This window comes from Stegostoma tigrinum, chromosome 15 (genome assembly GCF_030684315.1).
Source record: "Stegostoma tigrinum isolate sSteTig4 chromosome 15, sSteTig4.hap1, whole genome shotgun sequence".
Lineage (NCBI taxonomy): Eukaryota > Metazoa > Chordata > Chondrichthyes > Orectolobiformes > Stegostomatidae > Stegostoma > Stegostoma tigrinum.
In genome coordinates this window covers 808,772-836,650 of record NC_081368.1, presented here as the reverse complement: position 1 = coordinate 836,650, position 27,879 = coordinate 808,772, and the positions used below count along the sequence as shown (strand labels likewise).

Here is a 27,879-nt window from a genome sequence, read left to right as displayed (position 1 = left end):
CAGTTCTGGTTGCCCCATTACAGAAAGGATGTGGAAGCATTGGAAAAGATGCAGAGGAGATTTACCAGGATGTTGCCTGGTCTGGAGCGCAGGCCCTATGGAGAAAGGCTGAGGGACTTGGGTCTGTTCTCATTGGAGAGAAGGAGGCTAAGAAGGGATTTAATAGAGACATACAAGATGATCAGAGGATTCGATAGGGTGGGCAGTGAGAGTCTTTTTCCGAGGATGATGACTTCACCTTGTACAAGGTGGCATAGCTACAAATTGAGGGCTGATAGATTTAAGACAGATGTCAGAGGCAGGTTCTTTACTCAGAGAGTGGTAAGGGCATGGAACGCCCTGCCTGCCAATGTAGTTAACTCAGCCACATTAGGGGCATTTAAACAGTCCTTGGGTAAGCATATGGATGATAATGGGATAGTGTAGGGGATAGGCTTAGATTAGTTCACAGGCTGGTGCAACATCGAGGGCTGAAGGGCCTGTTCTGCCCTGTATTGTTCTATGTACTAAAGAGAAAAGCCCTAGCTCTCTCAACCTTTCCTCGCAAGACCTTCCCTCCATTCCAGGCAACATCCTGGTAAATCTCCTCTGCACCTTTTCCAACACTTCTACATCTTTCCTGTAATGAGGTGACCAGAACTGGACACAATACTCCAGATGTGGCCGAACCAGGCTTTTGTATAGCTGGAGCATAGCTTCACGGCTCTTGAACTCAATCCCTCTATTAAATGAAAGCTAACACATCATACCCCTTCTTAACAACTCTATCCACCTGCGTGGAAGCTTTCAGGGAACTGTGGACATGAACCCCAAGATCCCTCTGCTCCTCCACACTGCCAAGAATCTTTCTGTTAATCCTGTATTCTGCTTTCAAATTTGTCCTTCCAAAATGAATCACCTCACACTTTTCAGGGTTAAACTCCATCTGCTACTTCACAGCCCAGCTCTGCATCCTATCAATGTCCCATTGTAACCGAGAACAGCCCTCCGCACTATCCACAATGCGACCCACCTTCGTATTGGCTGTGAAGTTACTAATGCACCCTTCCACTCCTTCATCCAAATCATTTACAAAAATCACAAATAGAAGAGGACCCAGAACAGATCCTTGTGGTACACCACTCATAACTGAGCGCCATGTTGAATATTTTCTGTCCACTACCACACTTTGTCTTCTAAGGGTCAGCTAATTCTGAATCCAATCTGTCATATTACCCCCTGTCCCATGCCTCCTTACTTTCTGCATGCGCCTACCATGGGGAACCTTATCAAACGCCTTACTTAAATCCATGTATACCGCATCCACTGCTCTCCCTTCATCCACATGTTTGGTCACCTCTTCAAAGAATTCAATAAGATTTGTGAGGCATGAGCTACCCCTCACAAATCCATGCAGACTGTCACAAATCAAACTGTGCCTTTCCAAGTGACCATAAATCCCAGGCCCCTTTCCAATAATTTTCCCACGACTGACATAAGACTAACTGGCCTGTAATTTCCGGGGTTATCCCTATTCCCTTTTTTGAACAAAGGAATGACGTTTGCCTCTTTCCAATCTTCTGGCATGATACCCGAGGACAGTGAGGATGAAAAGATCATTGCCAAAGGCCCTGCCACCTCTTCCTTCCCCACCCCTCCCCTAGAATCCTTAGATAAATCCCATCAGGCCCTTGGGACTTGTCTATCTTCAACTTCCTCAGAATTCCTAGCACATCATCTTTACTAACATCAACCTCCTCTAGCCTACCTGCCTGTTTCACACTGTCTTCCTCTACAACTAGGTCCCTCTCAGTTGTGAATGCTGAAGTATTCATTAATGACCTCTCCTATCTCTGTAGGCTCCATGCACAAATTCCCTTTACAATCCTTGATCGGCCCCACCTTTTCTCTGGTCATTCTCTTGTTCTGCACATATGTGTAAAAAGCCTTGGAGCTTTCCTTGATCCTATCCACCAAGGTTTTCTCATGTCCCCTTATAGCTCTCCAAAGCCCTTTCTTTGGCTCCTTCCTAGATAACCTGAATCCCTCTCAAGCCGTTTCCATTCCTTGTTTCCTAAACCTTATATAAGCCTCCTTTTTCCTCTTAACCAGTCGTTCGACCTCTCTCAAGAACCAAGGCTCCCTCACTCGACCGCATCTTCCCTGTCTGCTAGGGACAAACATTCCTTAAGCAATCTCCACATTTCTGTCGTACTCTTCCCTGACAGCATCTGTTCCCAATTGATACTACCCAGTTCTTGCCTAATTGAATTGTAATTACCCTTTCCCCAATTATAAACCTTACCCTGCTGTATGTACCTGTCCTTATCCATGACTATCGTGAAAGAAACAGAGTTACGATCGCTACCGCCAGAATGCTCTCCTACCAACAGGTCTAACACTTGACCCGGTTCATTGCCAAGCACCAAATCCAAAGTGGCCTCTCCTCGTGTTAGTCTATCAACACACTATGTCAGGAATCCTTCCTGAATGTACTGGTCAAAATCTGCTCCATCTAAACTATTACAACCAAAATGTTTCCAATCAATATTTGGGAAGTTGAAGACACCCATGATTACAACCCTGTGACTTCTGCACCTTGTCAGTATCTGCCTCCCAAACCACTCCCCCCCCACCACTTCTCTGCAACTATTAGGGGGTCTGTAAAAAAAACCCCAACAAAGTGACTGCTCCTTTCTTGTTCTGGACCTCAACCCAAACTGACTCTGTAAACATATCATTCTCAAACTGCCTTTCAGTAGCTGCTATACTAGTCCTGACTAGCAATTCCACTCCCCCACCTCTTTTAACACCCTCTCTATTTCTTTTAAAGCATCTAAATCCCAGAACTTCCAACAACCATTCCTGTCCCTGGGTTACCCAAGTTTCTGTAATGGACACAACATCATAGTTCCAAGTACCGAACCATGCTCTGAGTTCATCTCCTTTATTTCTGATACTTCTAGCATTGAAGTATACACACCTCAAACCGTCCCTACTTTCCATTGACCGCATTTCTTTATAAATCATCTCACTCCCTGTTGTATCCGTTGGAAAGCTGAATACCTCATCCTCTGAATTACAAATCCGGTTCCCCACACCCTGCCATACTAGTTTAAACCATCCCATACAGATCTAGCAAACCTCCCTCCCAGGATATTTGTGCCCTTCCGATTCAGGTGCAACCCGTCCTTACTGTACAGGTCCCACCTTTCCCAGAATGTGCTCCAATTATCCACATAATGGAAGCCTTCCCTCCTACACCAGCCCTGTAGCCACATGTTTAGCTGCACTGTCTCCCTATTTCTTCCCTCGTTATCATGTGGCACTGGTACAAAGAACAATACAGCACAGGAACAGGCCCTTCAGCCCTTCAAGCCTGCACCGACACATTTTGCCCTCCCATATTAAAACTGTCTTCACTTACAGGATCCATATCCCTCTATTCACTTCCCATGTATTCATCCAGATGCTGTTTGAATGCTGCTAATGCATCTGCTTCCACCACCTCCCCTGGCAGCGCGGGACATTCATCACCCTTTGTGTGAGAAACTTATCTCACACATCTCTTTTAAACATCCCCCCTCACACCTTGAACCTGTGTCCCCGAGTAATTGACCCCTCAACCCAGGTCAGTGCTCAACTTCCTGCGTTCCAGTAAAACCAAACTCAGTCTAACCAACCTTTCTTCATAGTTAAAATCCCGCCATACCAGGCAACATCCTGTTACACCCTATTGGGCGGCACGGTGGCTCAGTGGTTAGCACTGCAGCCTCACAGCATCAGGGACGTGGGTTCAGTTCCACCCTTGGGCGACTGTCTGTGCGGAATTTGCGCATTCTCCCCGTGTCTGCGTGGGTTTCCTCCGGGTGCTCCGGTTTCCTCCCACAGTCCGAAGATGTGCAGGCTAGGTGGATTGGCCATGCTAAGTTCTTAGAATCTTAGAATCCCTACAGTGTGGAAACAGGCCCTTCGGCCCAACAAGTCCACACCTACCCTTGGAGCATCCCAACCGGACCCATGCCCCTATATCCCACCTAATCTACATATCCCTGAACACTATTGGCAATTTAGCATAGCCAATCCACCTAGCCTGCACATCTTTGGGCTGTGGGAGGAAACCCACGGGAGAACGTGCAAACTCTACACAGACAGTCACCCGAGGTTGGAATCAAACTTGGGTCCCTGGCGCTGTGAGGCAACAGTGCTAACCACTGAGCCACCGTGCCGCCCATGAACAATAATACCACAAGGCCATTGCCTGCCCATTAAATTGCCCATAATGTTCAGAGATGTGTGGGTTATCGGGGGATGGGTCTGGGCAGGATGCTCCGAGCTCCAGTGTGGACATGTTGGGCCCGTTTCCACACTGTAGGGATTCTATGAATTCTAAAAACTTTTCTATGCTCTATCCAAAACATCATTCTAGTAGTGTAGTGACCAGAACTGTCCAAGTGTGACCTAACTAAAGTTCTACAAAGCTGCGGTGTAACTTGTCTATCCTTAGCATCGCCCTCTGCCTCCTGATTCTCAGCCAATTTTGGATCCAACATGCCCCTTTGCCTTGGATCCTATGGGATCTCACCTTCTTGGTCAGATTGCTGTAAGGAAAAAAGCCTTGTGAAAGTCCACATAAACCACATCAAATACAATCCCTCCATCCTGTTTACCTCTTCAAAAATGCAATCAAGTTTACCAAAAATGACCTTCCCTTAACAAATTCATGCAGACTATCCCTGAATAATCTGTGCAGGTGTATTCTGACATTGAGAATTGTTTCTAATTACTTCCCCACTAAGTGATTTGTAATTTACTGACCTATCCTTTCTGAGGAATGGAATAATGTTTGCAGTCTTCCAGCCCTTCACCCGTGGCCAGAGTGGATTTGAAAATTACTGCCAAAAGTCCCCGATATCTCCTGCTTTGCCTCTCTCAACTGTTGGGACATAGCTCATCCAAAGCCTGTGGACTTATCACTTTCTAATCTGCTAAACCATTGGTTCCTCTTCTGTCTATGTTAATTTCTTCTAATCTCCTCCACACCCTCTCCTTGACATTCTTGGACAGGATACTTCAGTTGAGAATGAACCAACGTTTTACGAAGGTTTACCACAACACCATTCCTTTTACTTTCCAACTCTCTATTCATGGATTTCCCCTGTATTCTTCTGAAATTGAAGAAATTCAGTGGATATGGTAGTGTCTGATGTAACCACTCTTGACAAGTTTTTCCAACTTTCTCTGTATTTTTTCCGATCTCAAGCATCTGCGTATTTAGTTTTATTTTTTCTGAAATTACTTGTGATTTTGTGAAGCTGTAAATCATATAAACATATTGGTCACAGGAGCAGGTTAAAGGCTAGGAACACTGTGACGAGTAACTCACCTCCTGACTCTCCAAAGCCTGTCCACCACATCTCAGAAGTGTGATGGAATACTCCCCACTTGCCTGGATCGGGGCAGCTCCAACAACACATAAGAAGCCTGACTCCATCCAGGACAAAGCAGCCCGCTTCACTCCCTCCACCACCAATGATCAGTAGCAGCATCATGTACCATCCACAGGAAGTATTGCAGAAATTCGCCCAGGCAGCATGGCCACTTCTATCCAGAAGGACATGGGTAGTAAATACGCGAGAGCACCACCTCCTACTAATTCCCTTCCACGCCACTCACCATCCTGACTTGGAAATATGTTGCTGATCCTTCAGTGTCGTTGGGTCAAAATCTTGGAATTTGTTCCCTAAGGGCCTTGTAGGTCCACCTATAGCACATGGACTGCAGTGGTTCAAGAAGGCAGCTCACCACCACCTTCTCAAGGGGACAACAAGGGACAGGCAAGAAACACTGACCCAGCCAGCAACACCCACATCCCGCAAGTGAATAAGAAGGAAGAGATTATTGTAAAACTGTAAAAAGTTCACTAATGCTCCACAGAGTGAAACATACTTACCTGCCCGCTCTACACATGACCCCACTCCAACATTTGTCCCTGGGAACTAGCTGAAACAGCCAGTCATTTGCATAAAGATGGTTTTACCAGCTAGGACTGAGTGATAATCCCAGCATGGTCAACAGGATTCACATTGTAAAAGGCCAATTTCTAAATGCTGTCAATGAGGGAGAGGTACAGCCATAAGGCAATCACTTTGGTACTCCCAAATTCCTCTCCACCTCCTCCCTCTCCCCACCCATCTCGCCCCACTCTCCCCCTCCTCCCTCCCCCTCACATCTCCGACCCCACCCTCCCCCTCCCATCTCTGCCTACTCTCCCTCCCCCTCCCATCTCTGCCCACTCTCCCCCTCCCATCTCCACCCCTCCCCCCCTCCCCTTCCTCCCTCCCATCTCTAACCACTCTCCCCCTTTCCCTTTCCCATTCCATTCCTCCTCCTCGCTCCATTGCTTCCTCTTTCCCAACTCCACTCCTTTCCTCAAACTGCATCTCCTCCACCTACCCTGCCCTGGGTCCAGTGTGAGGCCTCTCAGGTTGATTAGCCGGTTTCACCTACCTGGGTCAGTCGCAGAAATAAATGCCCCAAATAATAGGCAATCAGTGAAATAAAAGTCCCCGCTCAGTTGACCAATCAGAGCCATTAGCTTGACACAGCCGTACATAATCAGCCTAGTGAAACAGAGAAGATGCTGTGAATTCACTCTGGGCAGTGATGGAGCAGATGTCGTTAGTTTGAGCAAAGTCAACGTGTAGGAACAGACAGGGATACCATGGGGGCTGGGGCAGCATCACATAAACCGTGCCAAAACTGGGATAACACCACCCTCACTTCTCCCTGTCATACTCCCCTCACCTCCCACACAGTTCCGGGGCCATCAGGACACAACCTGACTACACCTTTCCAAAGTGAAAAAACCTCTCATCTTCATGTTCTTCCTAAACATTTACCCTGCCTCTCTATTTTAGACCCTAGTCATGGGTTTAAAAAAGACTTCAGTATTCACCCAATCAAGGCCCTTTGTAGGCTTGTGTGCCTGAACTGTATCACTTCTCATTCTTCTACATTCCAGAGAACATGGGCCGTCAATTTGTTCTGTCTCTCAGACAAAGACAATCCTCCCATCCCAGGGTCCAGTCACTGTCCCAATGCAATACACAGAGATCCTTCCATAGACATGGAGAACTCTGCACTGCGTTCCACCTCCTTATTCTGGTAGGCACTCCAATCCCTTTACAGTAAAGAACACCAATGCATTTGCCTTCCTGACCCGGGTACCGGCCTTAGCTCATAGAATAGAATCCCAACAGTGCGGAAACAGACCTTTGACCCAACAAGTCCACACCGAACCTCAGAGCATCCCACCCAGGCCCATCTACACATCCCTGAACACTATGGGCAATTTAGTATGACCCAGCCAACTAATCTGCACATCTTTGGACTGTGGGAGGAAACGGAAGCACCCGGAAGAAACCCACGCAGACACGGGGAGAATGTGCAAACTCTGCACAGACAGTTGCCCAAGTTTGGAATCGAACCCCGGTCCCTGGCGCTGTGAGGCTGCAGTGCTAGCCACTGAGCCACCGTGCCGCCCATTCTATGATGACTGAAACAAGCGCTGCCAAAATAAAAGTTCTTTGTCAACTGATGTAATGAAATATTTTGTAAGTGAGATGAGAATGAAGACATTAATATTGTGTCTGAGCCATTGATAGGTCATCAAGAAACAGGATGTATGCATTTCTGCCCTCTATCAGCCAATAAGTTTGACTACAGGTAAAACATACTGAAATGTTCTTACAATTAACAGGAAAGCTTTCTGTTTGAGTTGATGAATTGTGAACATGCCAGTTACTGTGTTGTTAAATACTCACCCAATGACAGTGCAAGAAATGACAGTCCCAACAAACGCATACGCCAAAATGGAACCCAAGTTTCGGAAGAAATGTCGCTGAAAACACAGACAGTTATAAATGTCCCAAATCACTGATTCCAAACAAATTCCCCGGGAGCAATGATTTAAAATTTGACAAGCACCCCAAAAAAATCACCATCAGCGTTGATTATCCCAAATTCCAATGGGATCTGGCTATAGGATCAGACTGAGTGATGTTGGAAACGTGGCCAAAGACAATGATACTGTTAATAGATGCATTCACTCCAAAAGACATTTAACTAAGCTACTGAAAAATTTGTCAGTCGCTCTGACAAATATCCCAACTCAAAAAGTGCACTCACCCGTTTGAGACTGTAACCAGCGTAGAATATAATGGGTGGGAGCAAGATGTTAAAGAACACCTCGGGGTCAAAAGTCACCTGTATTGGAATGGAGGGAGCAGAATTAAAACACAGAATGGCCAAGCAAGGGGAGGGAATGATCCTGGGTATTTCTCTGGCCTTTGCACATTACTGTCCTGTCCCCACCCACCTAATTCCATCCTATTAGCCACCTTAACTCTACCACCCCATCTCCCTCACCCCACTGCACCCTCAAGCCCATTCCTCTCCTTTGCCCCAACCACAGCACTCTCAATCTCTTCCTTCTCCTCTTTCAGCCAACAACCCCACCCCCACCTTTCTTCCCCAGAAGGTCCCTGTGTTTGTCCAATCCATGGAAGAACAAAACGGTGATTTTACCTTTTGCAACATCTCATTATTTTCCACGTTATTTATGTCCTTAGGGTTGATTTCACTTTTCAGCGTGTATTCATAAAACCTCCCACTGACATTAATTAATAATGTAGAGGGGCTGTCTTCCAGCTCACAGCTCAGGGTCACGTTACTGATATCAGTGGGGACATGGATCCCATATCGGAGAACAAGTCCAACCAGTAGCCCTGCCAAACAGGCAAACAGACAGGTTAGACAGAGAACTGCAGTCACCAGGTACTCTCAAAAGTCTTTTTTTACTGCTGCAAACTTAGCAGCAAGATTCAACTCCAATTTCAAAAACAAAGACACAAGTTACAGAAGTTAATGTTTTGGGATCGGTGACCCTTCCTCAGAACTGATGGCAGTTAGGAAAATGTTGGTTTATATGCAGAACATAAGCTGGGAGGAGGGGGGAAGGAGAAAGCAATATGCAGGAGAAGAACCAAAAGAGTGTGATCAGCAGTTGGACAGACACAGCAGTTGATAATGATCTGGCTAGGAGGGTGGAAGGCTGTTAATGCGGACTGTGACTAACAACAGACAGTATGTAATAGCAGGCTATCTGATAACATAGCTTGGTGTGTTGGGTACAAGCGCTAGAACGTGGGAGAGTTTAGGCCCTAAAATTATTGAACTCAATATCCGGAGGGCTGTAGGGTCCCCAAGTGGAAAATGAGGTGTTGTTCCTCCAGCTTGCATTGGGCTTCACTGGAAAACTGCAGCAAGCCGGAGACAGATGTTGGCCAGGAACAGGGTGGTGCATTGAAACGGCTGGCAACAGGTAGTCGAGAGTCTTTTTTGCAAGCAGAATGTAGATGTTCTGCAAAGCAGTCACCAAGTCTACGCTTCGTTTCCCCAATGTAGAGGAGACTACATTGTGAGCAGCGAATGCAGTAGACTAGATTCTGGGAAGTGCAGGTGAAGTGTTGCTTCACCTGGAAGGAATGTTTGGGCCCTCGGATACTGGGGAGGAGGAGGTAAATGGGCAGGTGTAGCACCTTCGCTGGTTACAGCAGGAGGTGCTGTAGGACTGTGTGTGTGTGCGCGGGGTGGGTGGGGTGGGTGGGAGAGGTGGCATGAAGGAAGCATGGGCGAGGGTGTCCCAGAGGGAACGGTCCCTGCGGAAGGCACAGAGGAGGGGAATAAGTGTCTGGTGGTGGCATCTCGCTGGAGGTAGCGGAAGTGGCATCTGATGATCTTCTGGATGTGGATGCTAGTGGGATGGTAGGTGAGGATAAGGGGGACCCTATCGCTGTTGTGGGAGGGAAGTGAAAAGATGTGGGTGGAAGTGCGGGAGATGGGTTGGTTCAGGGCCCTGTTGACAACGGAGCTGGGAAATCCTCAGCCGAGGAAGAAGATGGACATTTTGGAGTGTCCCTTGTCGAAGTCGGCCTCATCTGACCATGCACGACGGAGGCAGAGGAACTGAGAGAATGGGATGGAGTCTTTACAGGAAGCAGGGTATGAGGATGTATGGTCCAGATAGCTGTAGGAGTCAGTGGATTTATAATGGATATTAAGTGGCTGGTCTATCCCCAGAAATACTGAGGAAGGGAAGGAAAGTCAGAGAAAGACGCAGGTGAAAGTGAGGGCAGGGTGGAATTGGTACTTGCACAGGCCCCAGTTATGCCTGTGTCTTTGTGAGGTACGTGGAACATTCCTTATTCCCGTTTTATTCCAGCCCCCTCCCACAACTCTTTCTCTGATATATCGTTGATGTCATCAGTGCTGCTTCCCTCTCTCGTCCTGAACTGGAAAACTTCATTGATGTCAAATCCCATGTTTTTTAGATATCTAAATGGTTAGAGACACTAATTACAGAAACTCATCAAGGCTCCTTAGATAAATCCACAAACCTGCCTGCCTGGTCGACCCATCGTCTCAGCCTGCTCCTGCCCCACCGAACTCATCTCCACCTATCTGGACTCCATTTTCTCCCCTTTGGTCCAGGAACTCCCCACCTACGTCCGTGACACCACCCACGCCCTCCACCTCCTCCAGGACTTCCAATTCCCTGGCCCCCAACACCTCATATTCACCATGGACGTCCAGTCCCTGTACACCTGCATTCCGCATGGAGATGGCCTCAAGGCCCTCCGCTTCTTCCTGTCCCGCAGGCCCGACCAGTCCCCCTCCACCGACACTCTCATCCGCCTAGCTGAACTCGTCCTCACACTCAACAACTTCTCTTTTGACTCCTCCCACTTCCTACAGACTAAGGGGGTGGCCATGGGCACCCGCATGGGCCCCAGCTATGCCTGCCTCTTTGTAGGTTACGTGGAACAGTCCCTCTTCCGCACCTACACAGGCCCCAAACCCCACCTCTTCCTCCGGTACATTGATGACTGTATCGGCGCCGCCTCTTGCTCCCCAGAGGAGCTCGAACAGTTCATCCACTTCACCAACACCTTCACCCCAACCTTCAGTTCACCTGGGCCATCTCCAGCACATCCCTCACCTTCCTGGACCTCTCAGTCAGCTCTCTGATGAAGGGTCTAGGCCCGAAACGTCAGCTTTTGTGCTCCTGAGATGCTGCTTGGCCTGCTGTGTTCATCCAGCCTCACATTTTATTATTTCCTTAGATAGCATTACTCAAACCACTACCTTCTAGAAGGGAAAGAGCAGCAGATATATATGGCCATTCACCATCCTGATTTTGACATATATTGCCATTCTTTCAGTGTCACCATGTCAACATCCTGGAATTCCCTCCCTAATGCCATTGTGGGTCAATCCACAGGAGGAGGACTGCAGCAGTTCAGGAAGGCAGCTCACCACTACCTTCTCAAGGGCAAATAGGGATGGGCAATAAATGCTGGCTCTGCTAGCGATGCCCACACAGGTAAATGGAATAGAAGCAGACCATCCAGCTCCTCCAGCCTATCCATCAAGGTAATGGCTGATCTACCCCAGGCCTCAACCCCGCTTTGTATGAGCTCCTCATAGCCTCCACCCTTCAAATTTTCAAAAATATTCCTACCTTCCCTTTAAATACTCTTAGTGATCTAGCCTCCAAAAGCTTCTGGAGTAGAGAATTCCAGACACTATCATCTGGGAGAAGAAATTCCTTTGCATCTGTTTTGAATGAGTGCCTCCTTATTCTGTAACTATACCCACTAGTTTGAGGTTCCCTACTTGCGGAAACATCTTCTCAATATCTATGTTGTCAAGCCCTCAGAATCTTGTATGTTTCAATAAGTTCACCCCTCATTTTTCTGAACTCTCGCGAATCTCTATCAATAATCAGATCCTTCTTAAATCAGCAATGTAATTCCTCTAGATGACAGGCTTTACTGTCTTTGAGTGTCTTTAGTTTACTTAATACGTCTTTTTTTATTTTAAAAGGCAATTTTGTGATTCCTAACCTCACCTTCTGACTTCACATCTAATCAGTCATCTCCCTGGTAAAACAGAGAAAATAAATAATTATTAAATATTTTTGCCATGTTATCTCTGCCTAAAACTGTTTCAATCATGGGATAGATTGAGGGCTTTAAAATAGTTTAATTCTAAATGTTATTCTAAAATCATAAAATGCCCATTCAGTTTTGGATGCCTTTTTTAGAAAGTTTTTAAATTCTTAGAAAAGAGATTAACAAGAGTGGTTCAGGAATGAGATTTTAGTCATGAGCCAACAAACTGTTTTCATTGAAACAAGATGAGAACATGGGGCTGTCTGATCACAATTCTAAGTCAGTTTAAGGAGGTAAATGTGAGTAGACTGTTGATGCTGGTGATTCAGTAACTGGTACACAAGGCTTAAAACAAACAGGCAAAATGAGATAGGGAGAGAAGTGTTTCTTGTTACACAGAAGATTGTTTGGACAGGGAATTCCTGAGCAGAGGCAGCGGGGAAAACAGAATCCATTATTTTCAAAAGGAAGCAGGTTAAATATTTGAACCATTGAAGTATTATGGGTGTGTGCAAAGGTCAAGAGAAAGGGACTTCAGGACAAATTTCACACTGTTATCAGTGTAAGGTACTGAATGGCCTTGATCAGCGCTGAAACTTTCCATAATTCTATAGGATATATGCTACAATCTATAGAATAGAATATAGAATATATGTTGCAGTCTATAATTACTTGTTCAGTAATTAACTAGTAAGTGCTTGCAAGTGCTCAAGCAAAATAAATTAGAAAATAACAAATTTATTAGGAACTTCCCAAATACTTTTAAACATAAATGTAATCTCCCACTAGCCCAGGCTGTGGCATCACAATTCAATGGGATCTTTGCATGTGACACTTAGATAATCAAATTCGACAACATCAAACTGACAGAAACAAGGAGCAATGTCCGAGAGAGATTAAAACTGGTGAGCTGAAAAATAGGATGCAGCTGATACAGCTTCTTAACTTGGAGTGTTCTGACGGTCCACATGTTACTTGTTCAGAAATTAACTAGTAATTGCAGACATTTTAAAATCATCCTGTTCAGAAATGTTATTACTCACCTGTGAAGTAGGTAGGATGTAAACCCAGGCCTCTTGGCTCAGAGACAGGGTCACTACCACTGCATGACAAGATCTTCAACTATTTAATTGCAGAGAGCAATTAAGCAGTTGTCAGCACTTCAGTTGTGTAATCACTTGATGAGTTTTCTCCCTTCCACTCTATCAATTATAGATATTTTCCTCATCGGCCTGTTTAGGGATGTTACCACACACACATCTTTGGAAGGCATGGGACTTGGAACCTGGTTTTCCTGGCTCAGAGGTAGAGGCACTATGCTACACCATAGACCCCTCAACTATTTAATTGCAGATATTTCTTATTAACCTGTTCAAAGATGATATTACTCCCTTTGGCAAAAGGTGCTCTTGAACCTTGGTTTCCTGGTTTCTAGGTCTGTAATAGGTACCTGTGTAAATAAATTTATACTGGGTGTGAAGAGATCAGTTTCAGTTGCAACCTTCACTGTCTGGTTTTGTGGAATGGAACACTGGGGTGCATCACCTTTCCCGAGGGCTCAGTGAGCATCGAACTTTAAGCTGGGAAGCTAATGTACATACCATTGCCCAGAGCCTAGAACAGAAACTTCCCATCACCAGAAACAATTCTCAGTTATTAAAAGGTTTATCTTGTAGATGAAACATTCACAGTGAATGGTGCAGAGAGGAGAGTTCGGACAAATTGCCAGCCTACAGTAAGGAAAACTTTATCTGTGGAAAAACAATAATACAGGCTGCCCAATTCTGTAACTATCATATCTCCCAGGAATGGCACATGGGCCCAACTTCAAAAATTGAAAATCAATGATTACTGTTGCTGTAAACTCAGTTGAACTGTACAGGTTGGAAATGAGGACCTGCATTACCTGGTCAGAATTACTGGAAATACATAATAACTACTACATCTCAGGGATACCTCAGGGCATCTGCCTGTCACACAGAGCACTAACTCCAGAAAAGTGTATAAACATTACAAAAAGAAACCGTCTACATTTGGTTTGTGGTGCCTTGAGACCGCAGCCAGGCATAACGGGGGGGGTGGGGGTTTATTGCTGGGGGTTGACATGGCGAGCCCGGTCTGGCGGATTGGATGGGGGGGTGGGTCTAAGTGGGGGGCGGAATTTGGGAAGGGGGGTATTGGGGAAAGTGGGGGGTATTGTAGGAGGTATTGCAGGGGGTATTTGGGATGTGTGGGTATGTGGATGGGGTGGGGGGTAAATTGGGGGTGGGGGTATGCGGGAAGGTGGGCGATATTGGGGGTGGGGTGGAGATATTGGGGTGGCGGGTATTTGGGGGGCTATTGGGGCAGGGGTGGGGTTATTTGGGAGGTGGTGGGTATTGGGGTGGGAGTTATTGGGTGGTATAAGGGATGCAGTGTATTGGGGGTAGGGTGAATTGGGGGTGGGGGGTGTTGGAGTGGGGTGGGGTATATTTGTGGGGGTATAGGGGTGGGGTGGGGTGGGGTGGGGGCTATTGGGGGTGTATACGCGGTGGGTTATTGAGGGTAATGTGGGGGTGGGGTTATTGGGGGTATATGGGGTGGGGGTATTGTTGATATTGGGGGTTGGGGGGTGGGAGGGTGGGGCTGTGGGTTAGTTGAGTCTATATGGGGTTGGGGGGTGACCTTAGGCCATGGTGAGCCCAGCCTGGGGGATTGGATGGGGGGAGGGGATTGTCGACTGGAAGCAGAGCCTAGCGGGGAAGACAGTAGAGCAACAATGGCAGGAGTTTCTGGGTGTAATTGAGGACACAGTACAGAGGTTCATCCCAAAGAAAAGAAAGATTATTCGGGGTGGGATTAGACAGCCATGGCTGACAAATGAAGCCAGGAAATATATCAAAGAAAAAGAGACAGCCTATAAATTGGCCAAGAGCACTGGGAAATCAGAAGATTGGGAAGGCTCCAAAAACAAACAGAGGATAACAGAGAGCAATAAGGAAGGAGAAGATCAAGTATGAAGGTAGGCTAGCTAGTAATATTAGAAATGATAGGAAAAGCTTCTTTCAATACATAAGAAACAAACGAGAGGCAAAAGTAGATATTGGGCGGCTCCAAATTGATGCTGGAAGGCTAGTGATGGGAGATAAGGAAATACCTGAAGAACTTAATAAGTACTTTGCGTCAGTCTTCACAGTGGCAGACATGCCAACTATTAGGGAGAGGGGAGAGCCAGGGGGCAGAGCTGAGTAGGGTAGACATTACAAAACAGAAAGTGCTAGAAAAGCTAAAAGGTCTAAAAATTGATAAATCTGTTGGCCCCGATCGGCTACATCCTAGAGTTAAGAGGGAGGTGGCTGAGGAAATAGCAGAGGCTTTGGTTGTGATCTTTCAAAAGTCACTGGAGTCAGGGGAAGTCCCAGATGATTGGAAAATTGCTGTTGTAACTCCCTTGTTTAAGAAAGGATCAAGGCAAAAGATGGAAAATTACAGGCCGATTAGCCTAACCTCGGTAGTTGGTAAAATTCTAGAATCCATTGTCAAGGATGAGATTTCTAAATTCCTGGAAGTACAGCGTCAGATTAGAACAAGTCAGCATGGATTTAGTAAGGGGAGGTCATGCCTGACAAACCTGTTAGAATTCTTTGAAGAGGTTAACAAGTATGTTAGACCAGGGAATCCCAGTAGATATTATCTATCTAGACTTCCAAAAGGCCTTTAATACAGTGCCTCACGGGAGGCTGCTGAGTAAGATGAGGACCCATGGTGTTCGAGGTGAGCTACTGGCTTGGATTGAGGATTGGCTGTCTGACAGAAGGCAGACAGTTGAGATAAAAGGCTTTTTCGGAATGGCACCGGTGACGAGTTGTGTCCCGCAGGGTTCAGTGTTGGGGCCGCAGCTGTTCACTTTATACATTAATGATCTGGATGAAGGGGCTGGGGGCATTCTGGCGAAGTTTGCCGATGATACGAAGATAGGTGGACAGGCAGGTAGTACTGAGGAGGTGGGGAGACTGCAGAAAGAGTTAGACAGTTTAGGGGAGTGGTCCAGGAAACGGCTGATGAAATTCAATGTGAGCAAATGTGAGGTTTTGCACTTTGGTAAAAAGAATACAGGCATGGACTATTTTCTGAACGGTGAGAAAATTCGTGAAGCAGAAGTGCAAAGGGATCTGGGAGTGTTGGTCCAGGATTCTGTAAAGGTTAACTTGCAGGTAGAGTCCGTAACTAAGAAAGCGAATGTAATGTTGTCGTTTACCTCGAGGGTTGGAATATAAAAGCAGCGATGTGGCTCTGAGGCTTTATAAGGCTCTAGTTAGGCCCCATTTAGAATACTGTGTCCAATTTTGGGCCCCACACCTCAGGAAGGACATACTAGCCCTGGAGCGTGTCCAGTGGAGATTCACACGGATGATCCCTGGAATGGTAGGTTTAACGTATGATGAAGGGCTGAGGATCCTAGGATTGTACTCATTAGAGTTTAGAAGGTTGAGGGGAGATCTAATAGAAACTTACAAGATAATGTATGGTTTAGAAGGGGTGGACACTAGGAAGTTGTTTCCGTTAGGCGGGGAGACTAGGACCCGTGGGCACAGCCTTAGAATGAGAGGGGGTAAATTTAAAACGGAAATGAGGAGACATTTCTTCAGCCAGAGAGTGGTGGGCTTGTGGAATTCATTGCCACAGAGTGCAGTGGAGGCCGGGATGTTAGATGCCTTCAACATATGGGGGAGGGGGGTGTATGTGGAGGGGGTATGGGGAGGGGGTATATGGGGAGGGGGTATATGGGGGAGGGGGGTGTATGGGGAGGGGGTATATGGGGGAGGGGGGTGTATGGGGAGGGGGTATATGGGGAGGGGGTATATGGGGGAGGGGGGTGTATGGGGAGGGAGGTGTATGGGGAGGGGGGTGTATGGGGAGGGGGGTGTATGGGGAGGGGGGTGTATGGGGAGGGGGGTGTATAGGGAGGGGGTATATGGGGGAGGGGGGTGTATGGGGAGGGAGGTGTATGGGGAGGGAGGTGTATGGGGAGGGGGGTAAATGGGGAGGGGGGTGTCCCTTACCGTAGGCCATGGCGAGCCCGGCCTGGTGCAGGAGGCGGCAGCGCCGGTGTTGGAGCAGCCAGAGGCTGACGATGGTGGCGGTCAGCAGGAGGATGAAGAGCAGCAGCTCGGCGCTGTCCTGGCGGTGACTCTCCTCAGCCTGGGCCTCGCTCAGCGGCTCCGGCATCGCGACCGGCCCCGAGGCCCCGACACCCGGCCCCGGGAGGCGGCTCTGATCGCCGGGGTCCCCCTCCCTCAGACCGGGGCCGCTAGCGGCGAGAGCCCGGGCCCCACATCAGAGCAAAACCCGGGGAACGGAACATAACCACACCCCACCCCCCACAACACACACCCACAGACACACCCACACACAGACACACCCCCACCCCCACAACACACACCCACAGACACACCCCCACCCCCCACAACACACACCCACAGACACACCCACACACAAACACACCCCCACCCCCCACAACACACACCCACAGACACACCCACACACAGACACACCCCCACCCCCCACAACACACACCCACAGACACACCCCCACCCCCGACACACACACACCCACACACAGACACACCCACCCCCCAACACACACCCACACACATACCCCCACCCCCCACAATACACAACCACACACAGACACACCCACAACCAGACACACCCCCATCCCCCACAACACACACCCACAGACTCACCCCCACCCCCCACAACACACACCCACAGACACACCCACACCCCCGACACACACACACCCACACACAGACACACCCACCCCCCAAACACACACCCACACACATACCCCCACCCCCCACAATACACAACCACACACACACATACCCCACAACACACACAGACACACAAACCACACCCCACAACACAAACCCACACACAGACACACCCACACACAGACACCCACACCCGGACACACCCCCACCCCCCACAACACACACCCACAGACACACCCCCACCCCCCACAACACACAGACACACCCACAACCAGACTCACCCACAGACGCACCCCCATCCCCAACACACACCCACACACAGACACACCCACCCCCCAACACACACCCACACACATACCCCCACCCCCCACAATACACAACCACACACAGACACACCCACAACCAGACACACCCCCATCCCCCACAATACACACCCACAGACACACCCCCACCCCCCACAACACACAGACACACCCACAACCAGACTCACCCACAGACGCACCCCCATCCCCAACACACACCCACACACAGACACACCCCCACCCCCCACCACACCCACAGACACACCCACACCCCCGACACACACACACCCACCCAACACACACCCACACACATACCCCCACCCCCCACAATACACAACCACACACACACATACCCCACAACACACACACCCACACACAGACACACAAACCACACCCCACAACACAAACCCACACACAGACACACCCACACACAGACACCCACACCCGGACACAACCCCAACCCCCACAACACACACCCACAGACACACCCCCACCCCCCACAACACACAGACACACCCACAACCAGACTCACCCACAGACGCACCCCCACCCCCAACACACACCCACACACAGACACACCCCCACCCCCCACAACACACACCCACAGACACACCCCCACCCCCCACAACACACACCCACACACAGACACACCCACAACCAGACACACCCCCACCCCCCACAGACACACCCCCACCCCCAACAACACACAGACACACCCACAACCAGACACACCCCCACCCCCCACAACACACACCCACAGACACACCCACACCCCCGACACACACACACCCACACACAGACACACCCACACACACACCCCCACCCCCCACAATACACAACCACACACACACACATACCCCACAACACACACACCCACACACAGACACACAAACCGCACCCCACAACACAAACCCACACACAGACACACCCACACACAGACACCCACACCCGGACACACCCCCACCACACACCCACACACAGACACACCCCCACCCCCCACAATACACAACCACACACATACATACCCCACAACGCACACCCACCCCCACAACACACACCCACACACAGATACACCCCCACCCCCCCACAACACACACACACACACACCCCCCACAACACACATCAACACACAGACACCCCCCCACCCCCACAACACACACCCACAACACACACACACCCACCCCCACAACACACACACACACCCCACAACACACCCACACACACACACACCCCCCAACACACACACAGACACACCCCCACCCCCCACAATACACAACCACACACACACACATACCCCACAACACACACACAGACACACACACCCACACACAACACAAACCCACACACAGACACACCCACACACAGACACACACCCACACACAGACACACCCTCTCCCCCACAACACACACACACCCACACCCCAACGCACACAGACACTCCCCCTCCCCCCACAACACACACACACACACCCACACCCAGACACACCCCCACAACACACACCCACACACAGAAACACCCACACCCCAACACACACCCACACGCAGACACAACCCCACCCCCCACAACACAGACACACCCAGCCCCACCGCCAACACACCCACACAGTCCTACTCCCACCCCCAACACACACCCACCCCCAACACACAAACACACACACACACCCCCACACCCGACACGCAGACACACCTCCAGCAACACACACAACCACAACACACACCCCCACTCAGGCACCACCCCCCAACACACACCCAGACACACACACCCAACACACACATACACCCAGGCACACCCCCCCCAACACACACAATCACACAGTCAGACCCACCCACACACACCCCCACCCCCATGCACCCAGACACATCCCCAACACACACCCCCCCAACACACACCCACACAGGCAGACACACAACCACCAACACACACACCCCCACTCAGGCACACCCACCCCCAACACACACCCACCCCCCAAACGCACGGCCAAACACAAACCCAGACACACACCTACACGCACACACCCCGAGACACCAAAATATCAGAATAAATCCGACAATAATTCACAACAAATGAACAGAACACCAAGACACAGAGACAGTCAGCACCGAGTAACTAAACCCAACACCGAGACACAGAGACAGTCAGCACCGAGTAACTAAACCCAACACCGAGACACAGAGACAGTCAGCACCGAGTAACTAAACCCAACACCGAGACACAGAGACAGTCAGCACCGAGTAACTAAACCCAACACCGAGACACAGAGACAGTCAGCACCGAGTAACTAAACCCAACACCGAGACACAGAGACAGTCAGCACCGAGTAACTAAACCCAACACCGAGACACAGAGACAGTCAGCACCGAGTAACTAAACCCAACACCGAGACACAGAGACAGTCAGCACCGAGTAACTAAACCCAACACCGAGACACAGAGACAGTCAGCACCGAGTAACTAAACCCAACACCGAGACACAGAGACAGTCAGCACCGAGTAACTAAACCCAACACCGAGACACAGAGACAGTCAGCACCGAGTAACTAAACCCAACACCGAGACACAGAGACAGTCAGCACCGAGTAACTTAACCCAACACCGAGACACAGAGACAGTCAGCACCGAGTAACTAAACCCAACACCGAGACACAGAGACAGTCAGCACCGAGTAACTTAACCCAACACCGAGACACAGAGACAGTCAGCACCGAGTAACTAAACCCAACACCGAGACACAGAGACAGTCAGCACCGAGTAACTAAACCCAACACCGAGACACAGAGACAGTCAGCACCGAGTAACTAAACCCAACACCGAGACACAGAGACAGTCAGCACCGAGTAACTAAACCCAACACCGAGACACAGAGACAGTGAGCACTGAGTGACTAAACCCAACACCGAGACACAGAGACAGTCAGCACCGAGTAACTAAACCCAACACCGAGACACAGAGACAGTCAGCACCGAGTAACTAAACCCAACACCGAGACACAGAGACAGTGAGCACTGAGTGACTAAACCCAACTTTGAGTCAGCATGAAGCAGTTGGATGTGCTTTCAAAATGCCAGACAGACTGTCTATGTACCAAATGGACGTTAATGTGATTAGTGTAATTTGGTAGTTTTTAGCATTTCATTGACAAGGTGGGCTGAATGGCCTGGTTCTGTGCTCTTTGGCATGTTCTGCATACTTCACTCCTCCATACAATAGGCAGTGGGGCTGAAAGAAAATCAATCAACTTTGGGACAGTTCATAGCCCATGCCAGATCCCTGAGGGAAAGCTGGAAGTTTCCACTGAACGGGTCACTCACTGGGGTTTTCAACTGCACAGCGACAAGTCAGCATGCCAATGCACGTCAGGGAGGTGTGCGCAACAGCGTGTGTAAAAGAAAATGCCTCTTCGTTTGGCACAAAAAGAAATTACACTGAGTAATCCAACACTGAAATATCAGTTGCAATGTGCATTGTCTACTCTCAATTATAAGGCCATAAGACATACGAGTTGAAGTAAGGCCATTTGGCCCATTGAGTCCACTCTGCCATTTAAATCATGGCTGATGGGCATTTCAACTCCACTTCCCTGCACTCTCCCCAAAGCCCTTGATTCCTTGCTTAGTCTAGGTCAAGTTGACATAAGGAAGGAGGAAGTGGTAGGTACCCTAAAAGACATTAAGGTGGACAAGTCCCCAGGTCCGGATAGGATCTATCTCAGATAACTGAGGGAAGCGAGAGAAGAAATAGCCGGGGCCCTAACAGATATCTTTGCAGTGTCCTTAGACACGGGTGAGGTCCCAGAGGACTGGAGACTTGCTAATGTTGTCCCCTTGTTTAAAAAGGGCAGCAAGGATAATCCAGGTAATTATCGACTGGTGAGCCTGACCTCAGTGGTAGGGAAGCTACTGGAGAAGATACTGAGGGATAGGATCTATTCCCATTTGGAAGAAAAAGGGCTTATCAGTGATAGGCAACATGGTTTTGTACAGGGAAGGTCATGTCTTGCCAACTTAATAGAATTCTTTGAGTACGTGACAAAGTTGATTGATGAGGGAAAGGCTGTAGATATCATATACATGGACTTCAGTAAGGCGTTTGATAAGGTTCCCCATAGCAGGCAAATGGAGAAAGTGAAGTCACATGGGGTCCAGGGGGTGCTAGCTAGATGGATAAAAAACTGGCTGGGCAACAGGAGACAGAGGCTAGTAGTAGAAGGGAGTTTCTCAAATTGGAGAGCTGTAACCAGTGGTGTTCCACAGGGATCTGTGCTGGAACCACTGTTGTTTGTGATATATGTAAATGATCTGGAGGAAGGTGTAGGTGGTCTGATCAGCAAGTTTGCTGATGACACTAAGATTGGTGGAGTAGCTGACAGTGAAGGGGACTGTCAGAGATTACAGCAGAATATAGATAGACTGGAGAGTTGGGCAGAGAAATGGCAGATGGAGTTCAATCTGGGCAAATGCGTGGTGATGCATTTTGGAAGATCCAATTCAAGGGCGAGCTATACAGTAAATGGAAAAGTCCTGGGGAAAATTGATGAACAGAAAGATCTGGGTGTTCAGATCCATTGTTCCCTGAAGGTGACAACGCAGGTCAATAGGGTGGTCAAGAAGGCATATGGCAAGCTTTCCTTCATTGGGCAGGGTATTGAATACAAGAGTTGGCAGGTCATGTTGCAGTTGTATAGGACTTTGGTTCGGCCACATTTGGAGTACTGTGTGTAGTTCTGGTCGCCACATTACCAAAAGGATGTGGATGCTTTGGAGAAGGTGCAGAGGAGGTTCACCAGGATGTTGCCTGGTATGGAGGGTGCTAGCTATGAAGAGAGGTTGAATAGATTAGGATTATTTTCATTAGAAAGATGGAGATTGGGGGGGGGGAACCTGATTGAGGTCTACAAAATCATGAGGGTATAGACAGGGTGGATAGCAATAAGCTTTTTCCCCAGAGTGGGGGACTCAATTACCAGGGGTCATGAGTTCAAAGTGAGAGGAGGAAAGTTTCAGGGAGATATGCATGGAAAGTTCTTTACACAGAGGGTGGTGGGTGCCTGGAACGCGATGCCAGCGGAGGTGGTAGACACAGACACGTTAGCGTCTTTTAAGGTATATTTGGACAGGTACATGGATGGGCAGGGAGCAAATGGACACAGACCGTTAGGAAATAGGTGACAGGTTAGACAGAGGATCTTGATCGGCGCAGGCTTGGAGGGCTGAAGGGCCTGTTCCTGTGCTGTAGGTTTCTTTGTTTCTTTGAGATCAAGAATTTATCGATCTCTGCCTTGAAGGCATCCAATGTCCCCGGCCTCCACTGCACTCCATGGCAATGAATTCCACAAGCCCACCACTCTCTGGCTGAAGAAATGTCTCATTTCCATTTTAAATTTACCCCCTCTAATTCTAAGGCTGTGCCCATGGGTCCTAGTCTCCCTGCCTAACGGAAACAACTTCCCAGCGTCCACCCTTTCTAAGCCATACATTATCTTGTAAGTTTCTATTAGATCTCCCCTCAACCTTCTAAACTTTAATGAATACAATCCCAGGATTGTCTGGTTGACCCACAGGGCTCTGTGGTGCAGTGCACTGTTGTTAAGCCTTAGCCCGGAGTCCAGAGTTCAAGTCCCATTTATTCCAGAGATGCGCATTTCATTTCTGAGCATGTTGACTACAAAATATCTCCTGGCTCACCAGGATCTCTACATCAAAAAGTCATTCAGCTGTCAAATTATATTCACACAAGAAAGATTCATCCCTCTAGCAATTTAAAATTATGTTGAAAACTAGAAGATAGTAACAACTGGACAGACAGTGGAAATGTCTGATGATTACGATCCAAACTATGAAACAATATTTTTTTCTATCAAACCCACAAATCCATGGCGGCTGGCAGGTATGAGAATGAAAGAAGTAGGCTATTGGGAGAGTGTAGGGAAGTGGAGGTGAAATGCCCATCAGCCATGATTAAATGGCGGAGTGGACTCGATGGGCCCAATGGCCTTACTTCTACTCCTATGTCTTATGGTCTTAAGTCGCCAAAGTAAAGAAACAACAGCTGTGAATGTTTCATGATCAGGTCAGAAAGGAAAGTTGAGGGTGGTTTGAAAATCTAAGGCCTTGGTGTTTCCATTGTAATAAAGGGGGATGTTTGTTCAGGATGCTGAGTTTTATCTGAAGCCCATGGAACTGATTGAGGTTTGAGAGTCAATTCTGAAAAGGGATTCAAGGAGAACAACTCAAATGGAGCAAATCCTAGCTTTGACAAAAACTGTGGAGCCATAGGTGAACACTGCTGTGAATTCAGGAGAGATAAATAAAGTAATATAGCACTATAGAAGGCTTTTGTCAAAAGGCAAAGGAACTCCTTATTCCTCATCAGGTTAAATTTGTTCAAAAAAAACCTTCTACCTCTCATCATACTGCATCCTCTTTCAACTTGTGAATCATGCTGGCCTGAAACAATTTAGCTATGAAGAGAGACTACAGAATCTGGGATTGTTTCCCTTAGAACAAGGAAGGATGGGGCTTGGTGGTTGGGGGTGTGTGCAGGGAGAGATTGCTGGTATCTGACTGAGATGTACAAGTTCTGAGGGGCATTGACAGGATGGATAGGGAGAAACTTTTCCCCTTTGTTGAGGAGTCAAGAACAAAGGGGCATATACTTAAGGAAAAGGACAGGTACTTTAGACAGGGTCTAAGAAATGATGGTAGAAGTTAGAGCCATCACAACCTTTAAGATGTATATAGACAAACATATGAAGCTCCAATAGCATACTAGACTACATGTCAAATGCTATAAAATGGGGTTAGATTGAGTAAGCTTAACACAGGAGGAACGTTTGAGGACTCTGGGTCTATACTCAATGGCGTTTAGAAGGATGGGGGGTGGGGGGGATCTAATTGAAACTTACAAAATACTGAAGGGCCTGGACAGAATGGATGTTGGGAAGATGTTTCCAGTGGTAGGAGAAACCAGGACCCCAGGGCACAGCCTTAGAGTAAAGGGAAGACCTTTTAGAATGGAGAGAAGGAGAAACTTCTTCAGCCAGAGAGTGGTGAATCTATGGAATTCATTGCCACAGAAAGCTGTGGAGGCCAGGTCATTGAGTACATTTAAGACAGCGATAGAACAAAGGACAAAAGAACAAAGAAAATTACAGGATAATAAAATGTGAGGCTGGATGAACACAGCAGGCCAAGCAGCATCTCAGGAGCACAAAAGCTGACGTTTCGGGCCTAGACCCTTCATCAGAGCATTTTATTATCTTGGAATTCTCCAGCATCTGCAGTTCCCATTATCTCTTATCAAAGAAAATTACAGGACAGGAACAGGCCCTTCGCCCTCCAAGCCTGTGCAGATCCAGATCCTCCAGCTAAACCTGTCGCCTATTTTCCAAGGATCTGTATTCCTCTGCTCCCTGCCCATCCGTGTACCTGTCTAGATACATCTTAAATGACAGTAACATGCCTGCCTCTACCACCTCCTCTGGCAACGTGTTCCAGGCACCCACCACCCTCTGCGTAAAGAACGTTCCACGCATATCTTCCTTAAACTTTTCCCCTCTCACCTTGAAATTGTGACCCCTAGTAATTGAGTCCCCCACTCCGGTAAAAAAAAGCTTCTTGCTATCCATCCTGTCCATACCCCTCATGATTTTGTAGACCTCAATCAGGTCCCCCCTCAACCTCTATCATTCTAATGTAAATAATCCTAATCTACGCAACCTCTCTTCGTAGCTAGCACCCTCCATACCAGGCAATATCCTGGTGAACCTCCTCTGCACCATCTCCAAAGCATCTACATCCTATATCACAAACAACAGTGGTCCCAACACAGATCCCTGTGGAACACCACTGGTCACAGTTCTCCATTTTGAGAAACTCCCTTCCACTACAACTCTCTGTCTCCTGTTGCCCAGCCAGTTCTCTATTCATCTAGCTAGTACACCCTGGACCCCATGCAAGTTCACTTTCTCCATCAGCCTACCATGGGGAATCTTATCGAACCCCTTACTGAAGTCCATGTATGTGACATCTACAGCCTTTTCCTCATCTATCAAGTTTGTCACTTCTTCAAAGAGCTCTATCAAGTTGGTAAGATATGACCTTCCCTGCGCAAAACCATGCTGCCTATCACTGATAAGCCCATTTTCTTCCAAATATAAATAGATCCTATCCCTCAATATCTTGTCCAGCAGCTTCCCCACCATTGACATCAGGCTCACCGGGTCTATAATTACCTGGGTTATCCTTGCTACCCTTCTTAAACAAGGAGACAACATTAGCAATTCTTCAGTCCTCCAGGGCCTCACCCATGCTCAAGGATGCTGCAAAGGTATGTCTAAAGGCCCCAGCTATTTCCGATCTCACTTCCCTCAATAACCTGGGACAGATCTCATCTGGACCTAGGGACTTGTCCACCTTAATGCCTTTTAGAATACCCAACACTTCCAGCCTCCTTATGCTGGTTTGACCTAAAGTAATCAAACATCTGTCATGTCCCTCTACTCACTGAATACCTACACAAAATACTCATTAAGAATCTCACTCATTTTCTCTGACTCCTCGCATAACTTCCCTCCTTTGTCCTTGAGTGGGCCTACCCTTTCTCTAGTTACCCTTCTTGCTCCTTATGTACGAATAAAAGGCTTTGGGATTTTCCTTACCCCTGTTCGCTAAAGATATTTCATGACCCCCTTTTAGCCCTCTTAATTCCTAGTTACAGATCGGTCCTACTTTCCCGATATTCTTCCAAAGCTTCATCTGTTTTCAGTCACCTAGACCTTGTGTATGCTTCCTTTTACCTATTTGCTAGTCTCACAATTTCACCTGTCGTCCATGGATGGATAGGCTCTTGATTGTCAAGGGGATTCAGGGTTACAGGGAAAAAGTGTGAGTATGGGGTGGAAAAACTTATCAGCCATGATTGAATGGTGGAGAAGTTTTGATGGGCTGAATGGCCTCAGTTATGCTCCTGTATCTTCTGGTCTAGATAGGTGCTTGATGACAAACTTGCAGGCGATGGGCTGATGGTCCTCTTCTCATGCTGTAAAACTCTTTCACTCTATAACTCAACTCACTCCATTTGGTTATCACCAAATGGTTCGAGAAACTTGTATATTGCAAAGGCTATGGGCCCTGACAACATTCCAGCAATTATACTGAAGATTTTTGCTCCAGAATTTGTTACTTCCCTCACCAAGCTGTCCCAGTACAGCTATAACATTGGCATTCTACCCGACAATGAGGAAAATTGCCCAGATATGGCCTCTATACAAAAAGCAGAATAAATCCCATCTGGTCAATTATCACCCCATCAGCCTACTGTTGATCATCAGTAAAGTAATGGGAAATGTCATCAAGAGTGCTATCAAGCAACACCTACTCAGCTTCAATGACTTTCTGTCCATTATAAGGTGAGATGTTCGCCTGTTGACTGCACAATTTTTCCATTATTCACAACTGCTTAGGCACTGAAGCAGTCCATGTTCAAATGCAGCAAGACTAGAGCAATATCCAGGCTCGACAAGTGGCAAGCAACATTTGTGTCACACAAATGCCAGGCAATGACTATCTCCAACAATATACAATCTAACGATCACCCTTGACATTCAGTGGTGTTACAATCACTGAAATCCCCACTTATCTTTGTGGTTTCCGTTGACCAGAAAAATCAACTGGACTCACCACATAAACACAGTGGCTACAACAGCAGATAAGGGGCTAGGAATATTGAGGCAAAGAAATCAATTCCTGACTCCCCAAATCCTGTCCATTATCTATGTTCTTAGACAGCACCTTTCAAATCCAAGACCACTTCCATCTAGGAATTTGCC

General features: G+C 47.9%; 1 protein-coding gene across 1 annotated transcript in view; it reads right to left on the bottom strand.

Moving 5' to 3' along the window:
- The window catches only part of slc9a6a (solute carrier family 9 member A6a), a 92,726-nt gene extending 75,366 nt beyond the window's left edge, over positions 1-17,360 (bottom strand). The window contains 5 exon segments of the mRNA XM_059651307.1: positions 6,490-6,602; positions 7,806-7,882; positions 8,170-8,247; positions 8,569-8,768; positions 17,039-17,360. Coding sequence (XP_059507290.1) covers positions 6,490-6,602; positions 7,806-7,882; positions 8,170-8,247; positions 8,569-8,768; positions 17,039-17,204 — 634 coding nt within the window. The 5' untranslated portion in view covers positions 17,205-17,360.
- Positions 17,361-27,879: the final 10,519 nt, after the last annotated feature.